Source organism: Pipistrellus hanaki (assembly GCF_964339955.1).
Source record: "Pipistrellus hanaki genome assembly, chromosome: 10".
Lineage (NCBI taxonomy): Eukaryota > Metazoa > Chordata > Mammalia > Chiroptera > Vespertilionidae > Pipistrellus > Pipistrellus hanaki.
The window spans coordinates 73,030,185-73,050,895 of NC_140512.1; the positions used below are offsets into that span (position 1 = coordinate 73,030,185).

The 20,711-nt window shown below is 47.2% G+C and overlaps 1 protein-coding gene across 5 annotated transcripts in view; it reads right to left on the bottom strand.

Annotated features, from left to right (window-relative positions):
* The window catches only part of NCAPG2 (non-SMC condensin II complex subunit G2), a 69,368-nt gene that overhangs the window by 20,304 nt on the left and 28,353 nt on the right, over positions 1 to 20,711 (bottom strand). For 4 of the 5 annotated variants that reach the window (XM_084897491.1, XM_084897488.1, XM_084897489.1 and 1 more), the window contains 13 exons: positions 16,245 to 16,340; positions 15,521 to 15,646; positions 13,300 to 13,479; positions 12,006 to 12,158; positions 10,452 to 10,674; positions 10,162 to 10,265; positions 6,174 to 6,347; positions 4,048 to 4,118; positions 3,057 to 3,210; positions 2,784 to 2,957; positions 1,973 to 2,089; positions 1,743 to 1,883; positions 1,229 to 1,328 (listed from right to left, as the gene is read on the bottom strand). In XM_084897491.1, the coding sequence (XP_084753617.1) occupies positions 1,229 to 1,328; positions 1,743 to 1,883; positions 1,973 to 2,089; positions 2,784 to 2,957; positions 3,057 to 3,210; positions 4,048 to 4,118; positions 6,174 to 6,347; positions 10,162 to 10,265; positions 10,452 to 10,674; positions 12,006 to 12,158; positions 13,300 to 13,479; positions 15,521 to 15,646; positions 16,245 to 16,340 (1,813 nt within the window). The remainder of the gene's footprint in view (positions 1 to 1,228; positions 1,329 to 1,742; positions 1,884 to 1,972; positions 2,090 to 2,783; positions 2,958 to 3,056; positions 3,211 to 4,047; positions 4,119 to 6,173; positions 6,348 to 10,161; positions 10,266 to 10,451; positions 10,675 to 12,005; positions 12,159 to 13,299; positions 13,480 to 15,520; positions 15,647 to 16,244; positions 16,341 to 20,711) is intronic. The other variant, XM_084897490.1, reaches the window with a different exon arrangement.

The following is a 20,711-nucleotide window of genomic DNA, read 5'->3' on the forward strand; positions in this document are numbered from 1 at the left end:
GTCAGGGCACATACCCAGGTTTCAGGTTCGATCCCAGACTGGTTGCATGTACAAGGCAGCTGATTAATGTTTCTTTCTCACATCAATGTTCCTCTCTCTCTCTCTCTCTCTCTCTCTCTCTCTCTCTCTCTATCAAATCAATAAAAAAAATTTAATTTAAAAGCAACAATATTTGTTCTACTTAATACTTAGTCTTTCCCTTGGGCCATTTTAAACAAACAATGCATACTCTGCTGTTCAGGCCCACCTAAGGAAACACGCTCGGAACAGCAGAGTGCCATGCAGCTCGAGCATCAACCTCAGTGGCGGAGGCCCGAGGACAAGGCCCTGCAAGGACAGGGTCCTCAGCAGGGGGTCCAGACCCATGTAGCTAATGTCAACCCAGCTACAGACTCACTAAATCTAATTTTCAAAACACAATGCTGAATTTGCTACATAATAATCTCATTTCTATCTTTCTAGCAAATGCCTAGGCTTAGAGGAACCGAGAAGCCAATTCCAAGTTTCACAGGTCTCAGGAGATGCACGTGCAACATCAGGGTCACAGCCAGGTCACACAGGACATGGCTGCCCAGGCTGTGGGGTGGGGGTCACAGCCCAGCAACACTCCCCTCACCCTGACTCTGCCCACAGCCCCACTCCTCTCACTATAAGGTGAGAGGGCTGTGAGAATTCAGCCCTGGAACCCACAGGCAAATGACCCAGACCATTGCTTGGCCCAAGCCCAGGTGGCTGGCCCCTCACTCATTCACTGAATACATTTCACTTAGTACTGAGTACACAGCCAGTGTGGGTGTAAGTTCCTAAGTGCACCTGTCCTTGGGGAAATGGCACCTTCCCAGTGGTCCTGGGAGAGGGGGGCATGAAACAACCCGAATCACAGCCCCAGATAGCCGGGCATGTGAGGAGCACCCCGTGACCTTGCCAGGGAGAGCAGGGAGGAGCAGACAGCTGGCGGCCAGGCCAGTGCACAAGCTACACACAGCAAAATCACCCAACAATGAGCAAACCCAGCCAGGAGACTCCCCCAAAGCCTCGCCAAAAACTCTGGAGTTATTGACGTCTGATGCTAAAAACACCTCTAAACTCCCTGGTCGCATCAGCATGTAATTCCTTTTTGGGTTCCGTATCTGTCTGTGTAAGGCCACGGCCTGACCAGCACAGTGAGGGGGGGAGAAGGACTGGCTTTCATTGACTGTCCCAGCCAGTCCTTTATGGAAGGCGGTACCTGTGTGCATGATTCTGAGACTCCAATGTAAAAGCTGTATCTGAAACTTGCCATCTCCAAGGCCGACCATCACCACATCTTTGCCCACAGTCAGGTAGGTCTGTAAGAGACAGGTGGCAGGCGTGACTCATCAACAAGTCCAGAGAAAGCAAAGAGCCCACAAAGCTCCCCACGGCGGACGGACTGCACATACAGCACATACACAGCTATCTCCAAAGGGGCGTTGTAAAGGAATTTCCATGAGAGACCTAATTAATTCTGTTTCCATATGAGACTAATTACCTTTTATGTAATGCCTTAAACATTAGTGAACACCTAGCACATGTAATGCGTAATATTACGTTAAAACTATGCAGATTTATGTTTTGGAAAGAATAAACTTATCGAATAGTACTGAATATTCAAAGGCCAATATAAGTATTAAGAGCAACACTGCTTATCTAAATTACAACTTGAAAACAGGAAACAGTCTTGAAGCACCTGAAGGAGGAAGGTCTGTGTGAAGAATGCTAACCTGGATGATCTGCTGATAAATAAGCCGATGGCGTTTCAGATAGTCTTCCTCTTGATCATGAATAAAAGATAAAACCTTGCTTTCTAACCAAAACCCAGTGTCTTCCAAAGTAGACAGGTAAACTTTTCCTTCTGTGCAGAACTGTCCAACAACAACAGAAAGAGAACTTAGTGATGGAGCGGGCTTTGGCAAGGTGCTTCTGGCTCTGGGCCGGGTGCAGACGGACACACCTTGTGCTGAAGGTGGATGCTCAACCGGCAGTGCAGGCTGAAGGCTCGCAGGGCAGCCGTTTCACCGAAGTATTCAGCTTTTCCACCAGGCGGCTGAAGAATCGATTCCAGATCCACCTGCAAAATAAAATACCCGTGGCCATGCCCCCGCTAACACGTCGCCACCACACCGCGGAGGACGCATGGCGAGGATGGTGGGAAGCCCTGACATAACGACACCAGGAGGAGCCTGAGCAGCCCAAGAAATGTGGTCTTCCCTCCTCTGCCCCTGCAGTCTCCCACTATGAGACAGGAACATCACTTGTAAGTTCTGGTGTGAGCCCGGTGAGGCCTGTGCCCAGGGTAAATTCTGGCCTGCCCTCTGTGAAGACAGACAGCCCCGTCCAGATAGATCAACCAGCACCGAAAAGAAAGAGAAGCAGTCCCTGGGACAATGCTCTCCTCCACCGCAGGGAGGAGCCTCAGCTGGACTCCCCGGCCGTGCACCTCCCAGGAGCAGGGCCCTGTCTGGCTGTAGCAACACAGAGGGAAGGGACGTCCCTCCAGCCTGTCATGGGGGTAGAGCCACATGTCACAGGTGCCGGGGGCACTTCCCCACTTTTCCTGGAACCCACGGGCCATCCCACCTCCTAAGCCTGTCAGTCGCCCACGCCTCATGTCCTTGTCTGCACACCGAGGGGGACTAGACAGCTCCTCATGCTGCTCAGCTGGGAAACGGCCACACAAACATGAGCACTGAGACCTGCCCTGGTCACTCTGCTGGCACGCGAGTCACTAGCGCTCACAGGTCTCTATCTGTTCTATAAGTTACCTTGGACATTCCAAGTGCTCTCAGAAGGTGGCTTAGCTTCTTCCGGGGCGCAGAGAGCAGGCACTCTCGGTTCTTTGGGTGGGTCAGCAAGTACTCTATGTAAACCAATGCCAACTCGGGCTTCAAGGGGCGTGGGTCATGGATTTGAACCTTCCGCTTAGATGCTGAGTTAGTCTGAGAGAAGGAGAGCAGCACACTGACACCCTTGTCCCAGTGGAGCGTCCGCTCCCACACCCACCCTCGCCAGCAGATCTAGCCGGGACAGGAGCACACCTTTCCCTGGGGGGGCTCCTCTGGCAGCCAGTCGCAGACCAGTTCCAGAACGTGCCCGACGCGTCCCCAGGAGCAGAGACAGTCCAGCAGCGTGCAGTAGCTCCTGTCCGCAGCCCCCTGCTCTTGGTTTCTCAGTGTGGAAATCACGCCGCAGCTGAACACAGACACAAAGTCAGACCGGCAGAGACGTTGCCGCTCGTCTACCAGGGGAGGAAGACACCGGGGAGCCGCCCTAGGAAGGGGAGCGTCAGCGCCGCAGGTCCCGGGCCACGTCCTCCTGGCACGGCCACAAAAGCCCATCCTTCCTCTCCCTGCTATCTCTGTCAGACTCCAGAGCAGATTCCAAATTTGGGGGTAACGATGTTAGCTTAGCATCAAAGTATTAATTGTATCATAAATATTAATAAAAACGAGTCATTTTTACAGAGCTAATAACCAACATTATCAAATAAAAAATTCAGCGTGAGCCACAAAAACAGGCTCCCACATCAGTCATTTAAATTTTGTAGTCACCACATTAAAAATAAAAGAGGAACAGTAAAATTAATTTCAATAACTTATCTTATTTAACCCAATCTCCCCACATCATTTGAAGATATAATAAAGAAAGAAAACTACACCCTCTCACACCGAGTCACCGTGCCACATGGGTCTGCAGCAGAGCACAGCGCCCGAGGCCATCACCTCACAGCCACCCTGGCCGAGGCGCTGCTGTGGCCAACAGCACGGCTCTAGCGTCTCAGCATGTCAGGCTCAGAGGCTCAGAGGGCTCCAGCTCCATGCAGTCACCACGGGATTCCTGGGCAACGCGAGAGCCCTGGGAAACTGCACCCTGCTCCCCCGCACGGCGTGAGGGAGGGAGGGAGGGGGGGAAGCAGCATCTGAGAAGTCACAGCTGATGGGGGCAGTCTGCTGAGTGTCAGCAACAACAAGCACAGCAATGCAGGCTCCCTCTTCACTGCGGCCCTGGCCCCGGCCCCGAGCAGAGTACCTGAAGGAGGATACGGAGGAAGGCGGCATGAAGGACATCAGCATGAAGAGAGGGATCTTGCAGCGGTCATCCTAGAAGCAAAAAGGAAGACAAAGCAAAAGGGTACTTAGACACCTCAGTGCTCTGAAAACTCCCCACTTAGCTTCCTGTTTTCAAAGTGGCTCTGCAGAAACTACATAGGCAATTCTGGCCATGCGCCTCTTGGAAAGCCTGTTTGACAGCTGTTTTCAAAGTGCACACACTTGCAGCTCTGTGGTGTATTCATTTTTTTTTTTGCAGATATTTATTAAGCACCTACTGTGTACCAGGCAACAATCTAGAACCTGGGGTTACATCAGTAACAAGATTTTTTTGCTGTAAAAGCATTGCTGATAAAAAAAAAAAGGTGGGGGGGAATTAACTGCATACACTTGGTGTCTTGAACATAAAGCTCAAGATAATGAAACTAGCCCAGACCGGTTTGGCTCAATGGATAGAGCGTCGGCTTGGGGACTGAAAGATCCCGGGTTCGATTCCGGTCAAGGGCATGTACCTTGGTTGCGGGCATATCCCCAGTAGGGGGTGTGCAAGAGGCGGCTGATCGATGACTCTCTCTCATCGATGTTTCTAGCTCTCTATCTCTCTCCCTTCCTTTCTGTACAAAAATCAATAAAATATATTAAAAAAAAAAAAAAAAAAGATAATGAAACTAGAGAACAATTTTAAATGAAATAACCAGAATCTCTGTAGGAAGATGGGAAATATGGAAGAGTTTGCTGGAGCTGCCTCCCGACACCCAATGCCTCCCCATCAGACTCCACCAGTAGCGGGAAAAGTGTGGGAAGAGCTGGCGCAGCAAACACACCAGACTCTGCAGCACCTGCACCACCGATCCTCACACTGCAGCTACGCCGCCAATACCTGCCTTACAGCAGCAGAACACAACACAAAACACCACTCACTGCAGGGCTCACTCACCGCAGGCGGCCACGGGCTCTGAGCTCCTGCAGGTAGAGAAGCTCTCTTGCTGCAATCACGTGGTCTCTAGGGAATTAACTAACTGCCTCCTTGGGTCCCCAGGTAACCCAGCCACACTGCTGCACCCTCATCCAGGGTCCCATGGGTGTCTGTGTTAATCCTCTGAGATTCTGAAGAATGCTGGTTTTTCAGGCCAATGGAATTACCTGAACTCTAAATGTGCTAGTAAGTTGGCAGCCTCGGCTGTTTGCCTTTCGGAGGCAGAATGAAGCTCAGAGGCGTGCCAGTCCAGAAGAGCCAAGAGTAAATTTTCCAAGAGAATGGGGTTCCCAAGACCTATGACCTTCCACCACTCAAACCATACTCTCTTTATAATTGGGGAAAATTTGCATTTTTAACTATTAATCTTATTTTCATTTGTTTTTGAAATATGAACTTCCTTCAGAAGTAAATTAAAAAGTCAAGGAATGAGAAGATTTCCTTCATCCAAACAGAACAGTGACACCCTGCCGAAACCGGTTTGGCTCAGTGGATAGAGCGTTGACCTATGGACTGAAGGGTCCCAGGTTCAATTCCGGTGAAGGGCATGTACCTTGGTTGCAGGTACATCCCCGGTGGGGGAGGGGGGGGTGCAGGAGGCAGCTGGTCGATGTTTCTCTCTCATCGATGTATCTAGCTCTCTATCTCTCTCCTTCGTTCTGTAAAAAATCAATAAAACATATTTAAAACAAAAAAAGAATAGTGACACCCTGGTTCTCTTTGCCCTGATAACAGACACAGCTCCAATATCTCAGAAACACATTTGCTAATCATGCGGCACCAAACGCTGAAAGCCGCCCACAGCCTAGGTGCTCCCGCCCTTCATGTTCCCAAACTCCCTCTCAGCTCCCAGCAGAGCACACTGGAATCTGAAGCAGTGCCACAGGCCAGCAGAGACAGAAGAATCCAGTGCCTACCCTCAACATTCCCCCGGTGCTGGGGACATGAGACGGAAAGGCATGTGGCCTCCACCTCCAAGAAGGCTAGCGGCCACCCCCCTGCCGGGTAAGAGCTGGCTGAGCCCCTCCTGCTATAGACGAGGCGCCAGGGCGAAGCAGACATGACGGGCACTTCTGCTAATTCTGCTCCACTGTCACCTCAATACGCTTGCTTCCAAGCGGCAGTCGCACCTGGAACACCTTCAGGTACTCGGGGAGCACAGAGGCGAACTTGTCGATGGTGTAGAGTCTGGCCTCTTTGTTCTTCTCCATGCTTCTGTGAATGCTCTTCCAGAGAATCACGATGATTTCTAGCAAACCTGCCATGGAGGCAGCATCGCTAACGGACAGGGTTTTATCCAGAACCTAAGATGCAAATAATTTTATTGTGAAAGACTCAAATCATAACAACTACTAAAATAATAGCATTGTCTTTAAAAGCACCCCTCAGAATTCTAGAACGAAAGCAGAACTGTAAAGAATAATCAGTCTATTTTCATGACTATTGAAAAGGAGTTTATCCTGTATTTGAGCATCTCTCATGAATTGGTTTTTAAAAGCCCCAGAACTGTAAAGAATAATCAGTCTATTTTCATGACTATTGAAAAGGAGTTTATTCTGTATTTGAGCATCTCTCATAATGAATTGGTTTTTAAAAGCCCACCCAAGAAATAACACATTCTACATTAACCCTATATCCTTTTAATAAACAATATACATGAATTATAAATCCTCAAAATCAAAATTTATAACCTACTATCAGCTAGGGACATAACACACTAGTAAAAAGCATGCTTTTTCGCTGAAACCGGTTTGGCTCAGTGGATAGAGCGTCGTCTGTGGACTGAAAGGTCCCAGGTTCGATTCCGGTCAAGGGCATGTACATTGGTTGTGGGCACATCCCCGGTGGGGGGTGTGCAGGAGGCAGTTGGTCAATGATTCTCTCTCATCGATGTTTCTGGCTCTCTATCCCTCTCCATTCCTCTCTGTGAAAAATCAATAAAAATATATTTAAAAAAAAAAAAAGCATGCTTTTTCTTTTACTGTATCTTCTAATTTGTTCAAGGATGTCACTTCTCAGCATAAACCTTGACATGAATAGATTGTGTGTGTGTGTGTGATTACTCAGTGTGACTACACTAAAACTCAGGGATGAGCCGCCCATTCTGGAAGGTGCGATGCCAGACTGGTGTGTAACTATAACACTGACCCTGCTCCTCATGGGTTTCCTCAGCTGTGTTTAAATTAATATACGCATTGACATTTCCCAACATATGCCGTCAGCAAGCCCTAACAGCTGTTTATCATCTGACCATGGGCCTGAACCACAAAGGCTCTAATAAATTATCTCGTGCCATCGCCTCAAGTGGCACACATGCGCCCCTGCCAGACACGCGGGCTGAGCCCTGCGGTGCTGCAGCAGACAGCTGGAGAACCTGCAGGAACAGCCGACACCAGGTCTCGAAAGGGGAGCAGCTGGAGAGGCCACGGCGGACTCACTGCAGGTGTTGGTGCTTCTGTGCTCTCCACTGAAGTGTGACGGAAAGTGAGCTTGATTAATGAGGGCACACAGAAAGGACAAAGGTAGTTCCTATATAGTTACACTTTTCAATGAGCACTTAATACTCCAAATGAGGTATGGCCAGTGACATTTAAAAAGCAATGAAATTACCAAAGCATACTATGAGAACAATACAAATGACAAATCAACAAAACTTTATCCTGTGTTTAATTCTAGGTTTTAGTGCTCTGCAGCCTTATCATGGGTGTCTCACAGAACCCATCACTTCTTACAAGTGTGCTAAGTTCCCAAGTGAGATCTATTAAAGAGGAAGCCAATTTATATTTTAGCAGACATAGCTTTGATTTTTCGTAGACAGCGAAGAGGAAAAGTAAAAGAGCGCTTTAAAAACTTTTGTTTTCAGCCTTGTATTTTTAGAGGTGGAGGAGGAGGTGGAGGTATATATGACAAATTGTATCTTTTCTAGCATAGTCCACAGTGGAACTACATATTTCTAAACCTGTGTTTTCTAATGGTACAGAAAATGACCTGAAATATTACAAAATGCAAACTCTCTCATTAAAGTCTAAGTTTTTAATAATGAGCCTGGAGGATTTCTTCAATATTTAAAAAACATAGCAGTCTTGCCAAAAACCGGTTTGGCTCAGTGGATAGAGCGCAGGCCTGCAGACTGAAAGGTCCCAAGTTCGATTCCGGTCAAGGGCATGTACCTTGGTTGCGGGCACATCCCCGGTAGAGTGTGTGCAAGAGGCAGCTGGTCAATGATTCTCTCTCATCGACGTTTCTAACTCTCTATCCCTCTCTCTTCCTATCTGTAAAAAAAATCAATAAAATATATTTTTTAAAAACACACAAAAAAACAAAAACAAAAACATAGCAGTCTCGACTATTACATATTACCACCTCATAAAATATGCTTTTGCTCCTTTGCAAAACCATCCTCACCATCAGCACGAGTCTGAGAGGCTGGCTCAGAGGCCCTGCGTGCTCCACAACACACACCTGCTCACGCCCCTCGCAGTGCCCACCTCGCACATGGCAGCTCCTCGCCCTGCAGATAGGGTTCAGAAACCTCTCAACTAAGGTTTCTGAAGATTAGCAATAGAATCACTTTCCTGAGGAATCCTGCCCGCCCAATCCATGTATGAGGGCAAAGCCCTGAAGAGAACTCAAATCCCAACAGAACTCAAAGCAGGTCCAGTTCTGAATGCTCTCGGCTGAGGGTTCCCCAGTCCAGGCTGAAAGGCCTGTGAGCTGATGCAGCACTCCTCGGGCCAGCTGTTATGATGAGATGCAGCCGCATGGTCTCCATGCCCTCCTCTCTCTGTCCCGCCTCTGCCGGCCCTGACTGGTGGGGAGGGGCCACGCAGGCCTGAGTCCAAGGGCACATGTGTGAGCAGCACTCTCCTTCCGACATTGTGGTTCGAGAGCCTGAGACCAATGACTAAGCAAAGCCACACCGGAGCTCTGAGCCCTGTCAGAGTGGACCCAGGGCAGGCGCGAGGCAAGACAGACCTTCCTTCCCAAGGCGAGTTTCCTAACCTAGACAAGCACCACAAAACTGCCCTAGGATTTTACTTTCAACATCTGTGAGATGCTCATTTGGTTACAAGCTTAAGACAGTGCCGACAAGCCCTAACGTTCTCTTCTGCTCTGAAGAAATAGCAGCCAAACAACCTCTTGGATAAACTACTTTTTTTTAAAATATTTTTTAATTGATGAGAGAGAGAGACAGAGACAGAGACAGAGACAGACAGACAGAGAGAGAGAGAGAGATATCCGTGTGAGAGACATCAATCAGCTGGCTGCCTCCTGCACGTCTTGTTCTGGGGATCGAGCCACAACCAGGCCATGTACCCAGACCAGGAGTCAAACCAGCAACCTTCTGAGCCATACTGGTCAGGGCTACGTCACTGTCGATAAATTACTTTTTTAAGAGAATTCCAAATAAATCTGAGACCTAGAAATTCAACCCCATGATGTTTCCAGTAGAAACTTACAGCAGAGGTTAAGAGCTCCATCACCTAACTAAAATACAGTACGCCACCCCCAGACAGAAAAATATACAGAGAAGCTTAAGGCGAAGAAAATCTAGGACGGGGTGATACTAATAATACATTTCCTCTGTATTCACTCCTACACAAATTCCACAATGAACTACAAAGGATGTACAACAATTCTTTCAAAAACATTATGATCCTCCAAATAATTAGTTGAAATATCAATACTAAAAGAACAGACAAAATGTTCCTAAAGTTGGGGACAGAAAGAATTCCTCCACTTCTAGACAAATAATAAACTAATCTAAAATCAGATTAATTTAATATGTGTGCACAATAGAGTCTCTCTAAAATGACGAACCAGCAGCTTTATATACTTTTTAGACAAAGAAACAATATATTTTTAAAGAACTGACAGGACAAAGACACTTAGGTTTGGGTGCTAATTAGTGAGAAACATAAACAAGTTAGGACTTGGGTGATGACTGGTAAAAGGGTAGCATGGTTTGTTTATCAAGGCTTTTGGCCCTGGATTCCTAACTCTAGCCATTGTGTTGGCCTGTGTTGGTGGCCTGTGTTGGCCCGGACACTCACATCACAGCCCATGGAAACGAGGGGTAACATGGCCCGGGGCTTGAGGCCCCCGAGTCCTACTTACACTCACGTTCTCCTTCTCCCGCTCCTCGTCCTCCTCCTGGCGCTCTCGGATTGCCTTCCGGATGCAGGCATTTAAGCAATGGCGAATCACATGAATCAGCTTTGCTACAATGTTGAAGATAACCAATAGTTTATTCACATGTTTCTTCAACAAAACCACCTCTTAACAGTAAAATAGAATCCCGAACAACTCCAAGTGCCACCCGAGGGAAACCATTCAGCAATGATTCGAGCACAGAGCTTACAGGCGAGGATCCTCGGAGACTGGCCTGAGCGGCGGGGCGTGCATACCTATGTTGGTGCAGGCAGTGTGCTCGTGGGCGTACTGGTAGAACCTCCTGGCAGCAGCGTGGTTCATCTGCAGCAGCGTGACGCAGCGCTCACACCACACCTCCTCCGGCAGGTTCACAGGCAGGAAAGAGTTAAAGATGAGGCTCACCAGGCGCCGACACACAGGCCTAGAATCTGATTCCAGACGAACTAAAATATGCTCCATGGGGCATATCTTCCAAAACTGTGTGAAACAGGAAGCAGAGGCCTGTCAATGGTTCCTGTCATCTCAACATTTTAAGCAAAAATTCCAGAGTATAATAAAAAAGAAACTAGCACTCGTTCCTCCAACTCGGGTGCAGGAGACCTGGCGCCTATGCCAGCACCACCAATATCAGACAGCAACATGCTGCCCACCGTTCCACTGGGTGACAGCCACCATTCCTGTTAGCTGCTTCTCCACAGGCCCATTAACCTCTGACCTTGATTTTCAAGAACAGACCTTTGCAGAGACCTCACCACTAAACCACTCTCTGCCTTCCCTCTACAGAGCCAGCCCAGGCCTTCTTTGTCTCACTGGTCCTGCCCGTTCTCGTGGAGAGACTCCCTGGTAAAGCAGAAACAACTGCCCTCTCCATTCCTCCAGCCATCACCTCCACCATCCTGTGCGAGCAGACTGGCAGCTCGAACAACACTAAGCCAAGCACTTCCCTTTCAGACTCGGGATCTAGTTTTAACAGGCTGTTAGAACAAATCTAATCAAACTTGCACCCAGCTTTGTTGTTGAAACTGACATGCTGCTTCTAAAATTGTTATGGAAATGCAAAGGCCCCAAGCAGCCAGAGGGCTCCAAGGGAGGAGGCTGGGGGGTCATACACCAGGACGGACAGCAAAACTACACAGAGCAAGTCCAGAAACGGACCACATGTCAATGGGTTTGCAACACAAGTACCGAGGTAGTGAGACTGGGGATGATATGGGTATTCTTACTATGCAGGTCATACAAAATATACTTTTTTAAAAACATAAAAATATTCAGGTCAAAATTGGAAAAGCATAAGGCAATACACACACTAAGCAATGATGAGTGATCCCCAGACCTCATCCCAAGACCCCAATCCCTGCTCGCAGGCAGCTGTCACTGACGTCTGATTCCCCCCGGGTGTTTTATGCGTATCTGAGCAAACACAGCTGTAATGCTGTGTGTCCCCATTTCATGCAGCTGGCGCCTACACTTGCTTGTCCTCGCTGATCCTAGAGGCATTTCTGTGTAAGTTCACTACCTTTCACGGTCACACAGCGTGACGTCACTGCACGAGCGCACGGCAGGCCTTGCAGCGGACCCTGCACGGGTGACGTGCGAGCTCTCTCCCCAATGCTGTGCCAGGCAAACAGCCTTTTCAAAGTACATTTCAGAACCATGTGTGGAGGGAAAAACTCACAGACAGTACCAAATAGTAATGAAGACCCTTAAACTAACATTTAGCCAAAAGCTGGGCTTCGTCTTTTTGTGGAGGAAAACAAATGTACTTATTTACTTCATGTCTTAAATTTAAAAAACCCTATTTACCCCACCTTGGCAGCCCTTACGGCTTTAACTTTCAAGAGCATTTCCACAAAAGCCACTCTCACTTTCTCTGAATTGTCATGGAGACTGTATTTTAGGGCTGGCAAAAGCTGCTCTAATAATGGGTGGCTTAATTTGTTATCCAAAATTATCGGTAGACACTGCAAGAAAGGAGAAAGACAAGATTCAAATTAGGACATAAAACATCCAGGCCCACTGCTGAAATAAAGACACCTGTAGAAAATAACACTTACTTAAACGGTTTCACATTAACACACACTTTTAATGAATTAGTGTGGTTTCCAAGGCTGACAACTATTCCTCTACGATTTCACTGTTCCCAACAAGATTAGAGCAGCTATAAAATAACCTCCCGGGCTAAAGAAACACAGCACGACGGCTGGTCAAGTGGTGTCCAAAGCTTAGACTATAGAGACCTTTGTCCATGCCCCCGGCCCACACCTTCTGCACCTCCTGACTCCACCTGCAGGACCCAGGCTCCTCAGAGAGGCCAAGTGACCTGTCCAAGCTCAGTCCAGTCCCCGACTTGTCGGAAGACTGATGCCCCTGCCACCTTCTCTGTCCAGTTATTAGGAAAATGGATTTATTTTAAAAGTCATCTATATTTTCAAGGTTATACGTAAATATTTACAGATGAGATTACGCAATGTCTGGGCTTTCCTTCAAAGGAATTGTAGGAGAAAAATGGGTGGGACTACAGATGAAATGAGATGGAGAATCCTAGTAACTACTGAGACTGAATGATGGAGGAAGAGTAGTTTTGTTGATTCTTATGAGAAGTATATACTAGATATCAAAAAAGCAGGGAGGGTGGATGGGAATAGATGAATCAAAGAACTTGCATCCATATATGCTAACCCATGGACACAGATAATAGGGTGGATGGACACAGATAATAGGGTGGTGAGGGCCTGGGGCAGAGGGGGAGGGAGTTAGAAAAGGTCAATGGGGGAAAAGAAGACATATGTATTACTTTCAACAATAAAGATTTTTTTAAGGTCAATTTTAATGCATAACTTAACAATTTTAAAGTGCATACAGGTCCTATTCTAAAATGTTGTGCACCCTTCACCCCTCCCGCCACACATATACTGAAGAAAGACTATTTCAAGTAGATAATTTTTGTAGCAAACACTTTAATTTGGCAGGTAAAACCTTACCTTGGACATATTTTAAGAAATGTCAATAGTGATATTATAAGTGATTTTTAAGATGATTTTCTCTGTATTCACTAACTATCCTACAATAAATAAACATTGCTCATATAACTTAAAATCTTACCTTAAAGACAGAACAACGCACATCGGCTGAGCTTGCATCAAACGCCAGATCCCCCGTCACTTTCTTGAGGAGGTCAATGAGAATTGTCGGAGGCATCATCTCCCAGTATCTGGAAGTTATCTTACAAACTCCAAGGATCCCTGCAGATCGGACCATTGGATATGGATCTTCTAAAAGGCTCTAGAAGTAGGAGGGAAAACGGCTTAAAAATCTTAAATCAGTTCCCTTTATATCAACATCTGCTTTACACATAAGCACCTAGGACACTCACAACTCATCCAACGTTCCAAGATACAAAACTATTGGTCATGCAGACCCATGATCTTTGGTCAAGTGTCATTTCCACAGCTGAGTATTGCAAGAGGACATCCAGACCCTCATGGTGCCTTATTGGATAATCCCACCCACAGGACGTGACCAACCTAGGCCCCCAAGGCTGCTCCAGTGTTCCACATCCACTGTTCAGGGGACTGAGCAGAGCTGCTGGCCCTGTCCTGAGTACCAGTCTATTAGACACTGCCTATGTAAACCGCTCTTGCGTTCTCAAAGTACTGAAATGCACTGAATCCAAAATAATGGAAATGGTCCTATGTATCTGATGAAAATGCATGACAGCACCTGGAGAATCAAACACAACCCACACAACCCACAAAACCACGCTCTCATCAACTCTAAACTTCACTACCAAGTCACAGGAACGAGCAAGGGCACTGTAGGGATGGTTCTGTAAACCCGACTGTGGGAAACAAAAGAATAACCTGGCTTCTTCTTCAAAATAGCAAGAAAAAAAAGAGAGCCAGCGGGCATGGGTCAATGGTTGAGCATCGACCTCTGCACCAGGTCATGGGTCACTTCCTGGTCAAGGGCACATGCCTGGTTTGCAGGCCTGCAGGAGGCAGCCAACCAATGATTCTCCCTCATCATTAATGTTTCTCTCTCCCTCCCTTCCTCTCTGAAATCAATAAAAACATTTAAAGAGGGGGGGGGGGGAGAAGAGATTTCTGGAGAGGTACATCATACTATAATTTCAACTTTGTTTAAATGTTATTTATTTCAGAGAGGAAGAGAGAAAGATCGATGATGAGAAAATCATTTGATCAGCTCCCTCCTGCGTGCCTATCACTGGGAATCAAGTCCGAAACCTGGGCATGTGCCCTTGATTGGAATTAAACCTGGGACCCTTCAGTCTGCAGGCCATACCTCTATCCACTGAGCCAACCCATCTAGGGCTATAATTTCAATTTTCTTTCTGAGATTTTTCACAATCAGCCAAAAAACAAACAAAATTAAGTATTTGAGTGTCATGAGCAACCACCATCATTATGGCATTTTTCCCTATTTCTGCCTATAATTTTCCTCTACTAACTAGGAAACAAATGTTTTTACTTGTGTTAGGAGCCTGCGCATGCGGAAGTGTGGGAACTGAGCAGGGGCGGTGCTTTCCAGCAAGGAGAGGAAGAGCCACAGCGTCACACCTCACACCTCCTCACACCTCCCACCTCCCTTCACACCTCCTGTCACACCTCACACCTCCTCACACCTCCCGTCCTAAGGCCTCATTTGAAAACCAAGTCACCTGAAAAAACCACCCAACAGGTATTACCTGTCGGTTTGCCTTAGACACCCCCAGATACAACTCTACAGTAGGCAGTATCCCACCCGCAGTTCACAGGTGTAAAAACAGAAAAGTGTCACCCAACGTTACACAGGTGGAGTCAAACCTGGGGGTGTTTGAACCCCTACAATACCTACTTCTCTGCTGGAGAGACAAGAAGACACATAAAAGGCTGAACATTATGTGGAGTAGTAATTAAATGTTCCACAGGAGCCAAAACCGGTTTGGCTCAGTGATAGAGCGTCGGTCTGCGGACTGAAAGGTCCCAGGTTCGATTCCGGTCAGGGGCATGTACATTGGTTGTGGGCACATCCCCGGTAGGAGGTGTGCAGGAGGCAGCTGGTCGATGTTTCTCTCTCATCGACGTTTCTAGCTCTCTATCTCTCTCCCTTCCTCTCTGTAAAAAATCAATAAAATATATTTTTAAATAAATAAATAAATAAATAAATAAATAAATAAATATTCCACCGGAAACGAAGAGAGGGTGGATTTCCTTGAAGAACGTCAACATCTGGAAAGCCTGCCGTGGGGGGAGGGGCAGAGGCAGATGCACACCAGGCCAGACAGAGCTGAAGTGATAAGGAGCTCGACTACATGAATACGTACATAGAGCTCTTCAAACTGCTTCTGAATTTCACTGTCCATTTCAATAGCATTGAAGTTTGGATCCCTAATAGGAAATGCTTCCACGAACAGCAGTGCAGCATTGGAGCGAACCTCCGAGTTCCTGGCCTGGAATAATGAAGGAAGGGTGTGTCAGAGCCCACAGAGGGCGGCACCCAAGGCGTCCGTGGAGTTCCCAGAGTAAAGTTCCTGACATCTCAGCACAGGCTGACTCACGAATTAAAGAGGATTTAAAAACCGGACTGTGAGACCTTCCGCAGGCTCAGCCACGCACAGCTCCTCGCCGACCCCGAAAGACGGCTTCCTTTTCCGAAGCCCATCCCCGTCACTAAGACACACGTGTCTCACGTCCCCCTGCACGTAGTCGCCTGTGCTGAAAGCCTGTGTCGACTTGACGGCTCCTAGTGTCATCATCCTGGTGCCCAGTCTCGGCAGGGGGTCTTGGGCAACCAGGACACCCCGCCCAGCTCTGCAGAGCCCCCCACCTTTGCTGGTTTATTGAGCCCAGCTTCTCCTCTCCTCCCAACTGTGTGGTCAGCACTAAACCAACCCACACTCAGTCTGATGGACCTGAGAAATGCTTTTAATAAAGAATAAACCATTCAATCCAAAGTGTCACGAGGCTCCCAGCCCAGGCCTACTTCTCTGGCCCTCCCGCAGTTTGGAACGAGTACGTCTAAGCACGCCAGACAGCCGGCACGTGCACCTTCAGGCCTCTCCAGAGGATGGGCTTGTACAGCCGGTAGAGCATCTCCTCCACGCCTTGCCGAACTCTCTTCTGATGGTGAAAGTAACTCAGCACCTGGGGCCAAGAAAGCAGAACACAAAGGTCATGTTATTTTGTATCAAGAAGCTAAGATCCTGTTTGTAAAAACCAAGAGAGTTGTGCCTTCAATCTGACGACTTCCCTGAGGACGACAAGGTGGACACCCTGACTGCACCCACGTGAAGGAAACCGATGGCACCAGACAGAGCAACGCCCCACCAACAGCCACAAACCACATCACCTTCCGGAAAAAACAGCCAAGAGTCAGGCCACGTGGTCCCCGCAGCATCCCCAGAGTTGGCTACAGCTCTGCTGGGTCTAAGAGCCTGAGCTGGACATCCATTCCCAAGTGTCAGCACAGGCCCGCCATCCCTCTGAGTATTGCTGCTGAGGGGGCCTGTGTAGCAGGAGCTTAGCTCAGACACCAAATGCTTCTGAACAACCAGCAAAGACTGCCCTGAGCGACCCTTCCTTTCTTTTCTGCTTCCTTCTTTCCCGGCCAGAATCTTCCTGCCAGTTTTGTTTTTAAGTCCTCACCCGAGGATATGTTTACTGATTTTAGAGAGAAGGGAGAAAAAAACATGGATTAGCTGCTCCAGTATATGCTTCAACCAAGGATCAAACCCAAAACCTAGGTATGTGCCCCAACTGGAAATCAAACCTGCGGTGTAAGGCACGACGCTCCAACCAACTGAGCCACCTGGCCAGGGTGTTTCTGCCAGTCTTCAGACTCTTGTGCCCAATAACAATCAAGTCTGCCTCACTTCCTTAATTCACAACTCTAGGGGATTAAGATTATATAGGTAAAAGGTGGAAAACAAAATAAATAGGCTATAAAATATCCTGTGCTTTAAGTGAACTTGAGTCAACTTTGCCCTAACACAACTTCAGCCTAAGGTTATTTTTTCTGCCCTAACTGGTTTGGCTCACTGGAGAGAGCATCGGCTTGCAGACTGAAAGGTCCCAGGTTCGATTCTGGTCAAGGGCATGTACCTTGGCTGCAAGCACATCACCAGCAGGTGTGCAGGAGGCAGCTGATCAATGTTTCTCTTCCATCAATGTTTCTGACTATCCCTCTCCTTCCTCTCTCTAAAAAATCAATAGAACAGCCGAAACCGGTTTGGCTCAGTCAGTCTGCTGACTGAAAGGTCCCGGGTTTGATTCCTGTCAAGGGCATGTACCTTGGTTGCGGGCACATCCCCGGTAGGGGGTGTGCAAGAGGCAGCTGGTCAATGTTTCTCTTTCATCGACGTTTCTAGCTCTCTATCTCTCTCCCTTCCTCTCTGTAAAAAAATCAATAAAATATATATATTTTTTAAAAATCAATAGAACAGCCGGACCGGTTTGGCTCAGTGGATAGAGCGTTGGCATGTGGACTGAAAGGTCCCAGGTTCGATTCCGGTTGAGGGCATGTACCTTGGTTGCGGGCACATCCCCAGTAGGGGGTGTGCAAGGGCAGCTGGTCGATGATTCTCTCTCATCGATGTTTCTAACTCTCTATCCCTCTCTCTTCCTCTCTGTGAAAAATCAATAAAATATATTAAAAAAAAAAAAAAAAAGGCTTAACTACAAAAAAAAAAAAAATCAATAGAACATATTTGCTTTTAAAAGATTAATTTTTCTGTTTATTCATCTCTACTTAGGAATTTTTATTGATGTCTTAAGTGATATGATCCTATAGTCTGTTTTCTATATACAATATTATCAAGCTTTAATATCAAGGTATACTTGTTCATAGAAACATTTTTAACAGATTTATTGAAATAATTCACATAACAAAAAGTCATTCTTTTAAAGTGTTCAATTCAGTGGGTGTTAGTATATTCAAAATTGAGCAACCACTGCTAATATGCAGTTTTAGAAGATTTTCTATCATTAATATGGTGACTTTTACTTTCTGAAGACTTCTGAAGCATTTCCCAAACCTTCTTCCAACATATCAATAAATTTATCATATATGGTGTTTATCCAAAAAAGAATTTTAAGAAGAAACTATGTGTTATAAAGCAGCAAGAGCAATTACTTAAGAGTCTAGGAATGTATTTCATTTGAAAAGGAAAATCTAATATTCTTCCTTATAATTCTTTTTGTGCATTTTCCCATAAATTTACCAAATAGTGTTATCTACACTCGTAATATTTTAATTACTCAGAGACCACAGTGGAAAAAACAGATATGAAAAGAAGTCTTTAGTGTGGGAAGCTGCTCATTGTCTTCACCAGCAGAGAGGTGTGAACAAGGAGCCCAGAATGCCGGTGACCCTTGAGCCCTGGCAGAGGTCAGAGCTATGCACCATTTAGTTGAGACAATGGTAGCTGAAGCAACTTCCCGACAGACAGTCATGTAAATCCTAACTGATTCGGTAGCTGCTGGTTGCTGCCGCCTGCCTGCCTGAGGCTACAGGTGCATCCCAACTGAATAAACGGATGGCCAGGCCGGAGCCCAAGCGGAGTCCTTCTTCTGGCGTTGGGCTCCCGCGTGCCCCCCCCCCCCCCATTTCCAAATTATTATCTATTGTCTCATCTGTCATTTGTGCACAGCCCTTCTCCAGAGCCCGAACCCTGAACCACGCAGGACGTGGATCTTCACACGTTAGTCATTTGGTTCCAAGAGTGAAGCACCCATGTCACAAATCTGTAGTTCAACATGATGCCAATCCTATGACTAAACAGAACCTGAGACACCAAACTGCATACGTGATCACAACTGAATGAACCACACTGGGATGGGGATGGAGAGGGAGTTATCTCTGGGCTCTTTATCTTTGGGAGTTATCTCTGGGCTCTTTATCTTTGGGTAACTCAAACTAAATTATCAATAACATAAAGAAATGTTTTCTTACCCAAACATTATATAATCAGTATGTTGATATTCTACAAACAACTGCAGTGTCACTATTCACAAAGGAAACAGTCTGCCTTTGTCCACTTAGCTTCCTGACACTTGGTGCCAAACGCAACAGCTGATCAACATGACAGCGGACTCGGCCCTCCTGCCAGAATTTGACCATCACCAGGCATCTACCGGTATGGCAAGGGCACTGACAAGCGAGCCTTACTCAGTCACACCATTGACTTTATATATAAAAGTCCAAGCAACGGAAAAAACAGTTGACCAGTCACTATGATGCACACTGACCACCAGGGGGCAGATGTTCAATGCAGGAGCTACTCCCGTGGTGGTCAGTGCGCCCCCACAGCCATCCTCTCACAGTCCCTCCCCCGCCCACTAGGTAGTCAGTGTGCCCCCTCAGCCATCCTCTCACAGCCCCTCCCCCGCCCACTAGGTGGTCAGTGCGCCCCCACAGCCAGCCATCCTCTCACAGTCCCTCCCCCGCCCACTAGGTGGTCAGTGCGCTCCACAGCCATCCTCTCACAGTCCCTCCCCCGCCTGCTGGGAGGTCAGTGCGCCCCCACAGCCATCCTCTCACAGTCCCTCCCCCGCCCACTAGGTAGTCAGTGTGCCCCCTCAGCCATCCTCTCACAGCCCCTCCCCCGCCCACTAGGTGGTCAGTGCGCCCCCACAGCCAGCCATCCTCTCACAGTCCCTCCCCCGCCTGCTGGGAGGTCAGTGTGCTCCCAAAGAGGCCAACCTCCCATAGTCCATCCCCCCGGCCGGCCACCCAATTAGCCCTGATTGGGGCCAGCCCACCAACCTCTCGCCAATTGCTAGCCAGGACAAGGGACCCCACTTGTGCATGAATTCATGCACCAGGCCTTTAGTATAAGGATAAAATTCAAATCTAAATTCTGAGATGATTTTTTAAAAACAAAATCTTACCAAGAGAAACTAACAAAACACTATCACATATGGTCTGCAGAATACCAAAATGGAAATATAAAGTACATGAAAGTAAATAATAAAATTAGTCTCAACTATCATCTGTTCTGAATATAAAAAAGCAGAAGATAGAAAGTGATGATTCTGGACATATTTACATCAAAGAATTTAATTAAGGTGGTTTAATTAAGGTCTGACACTATAACATGTTGGAAGCCACGGATTGCCTTCACTAGCAGAGAGGTGTGGCCAAGGAACCAGGAAGGCTGGTCAACCTTGAAGCTCTGAAAGGTCAGAGCCAAGCACCCACTGTTTCTTTTTTTGTTTTTTTTTTTAAATATATTTTATTGATTTTTTACAGAGAGGAAGGAAGAGGGATAGAGAGTTAGAAACATCGATGAGAGAGAGACATCGATCAGCTGCCTCTTGCACACCCCCTACTGGGGATGTGCCCACAACCAAGGTACATGCCCTTGACCGGAATCGAACCTGGGACCTTGCAGTCCACAGGCTGACGCTCTATCCACTGAGCCACACGGGTCTTGGCAGCACCCACTGTTTAGTTGAGACAATGGTAGCTAAAGCATCTTCCACCTTTTAGTTTTATGGAAATCTTTGCTGACTGGC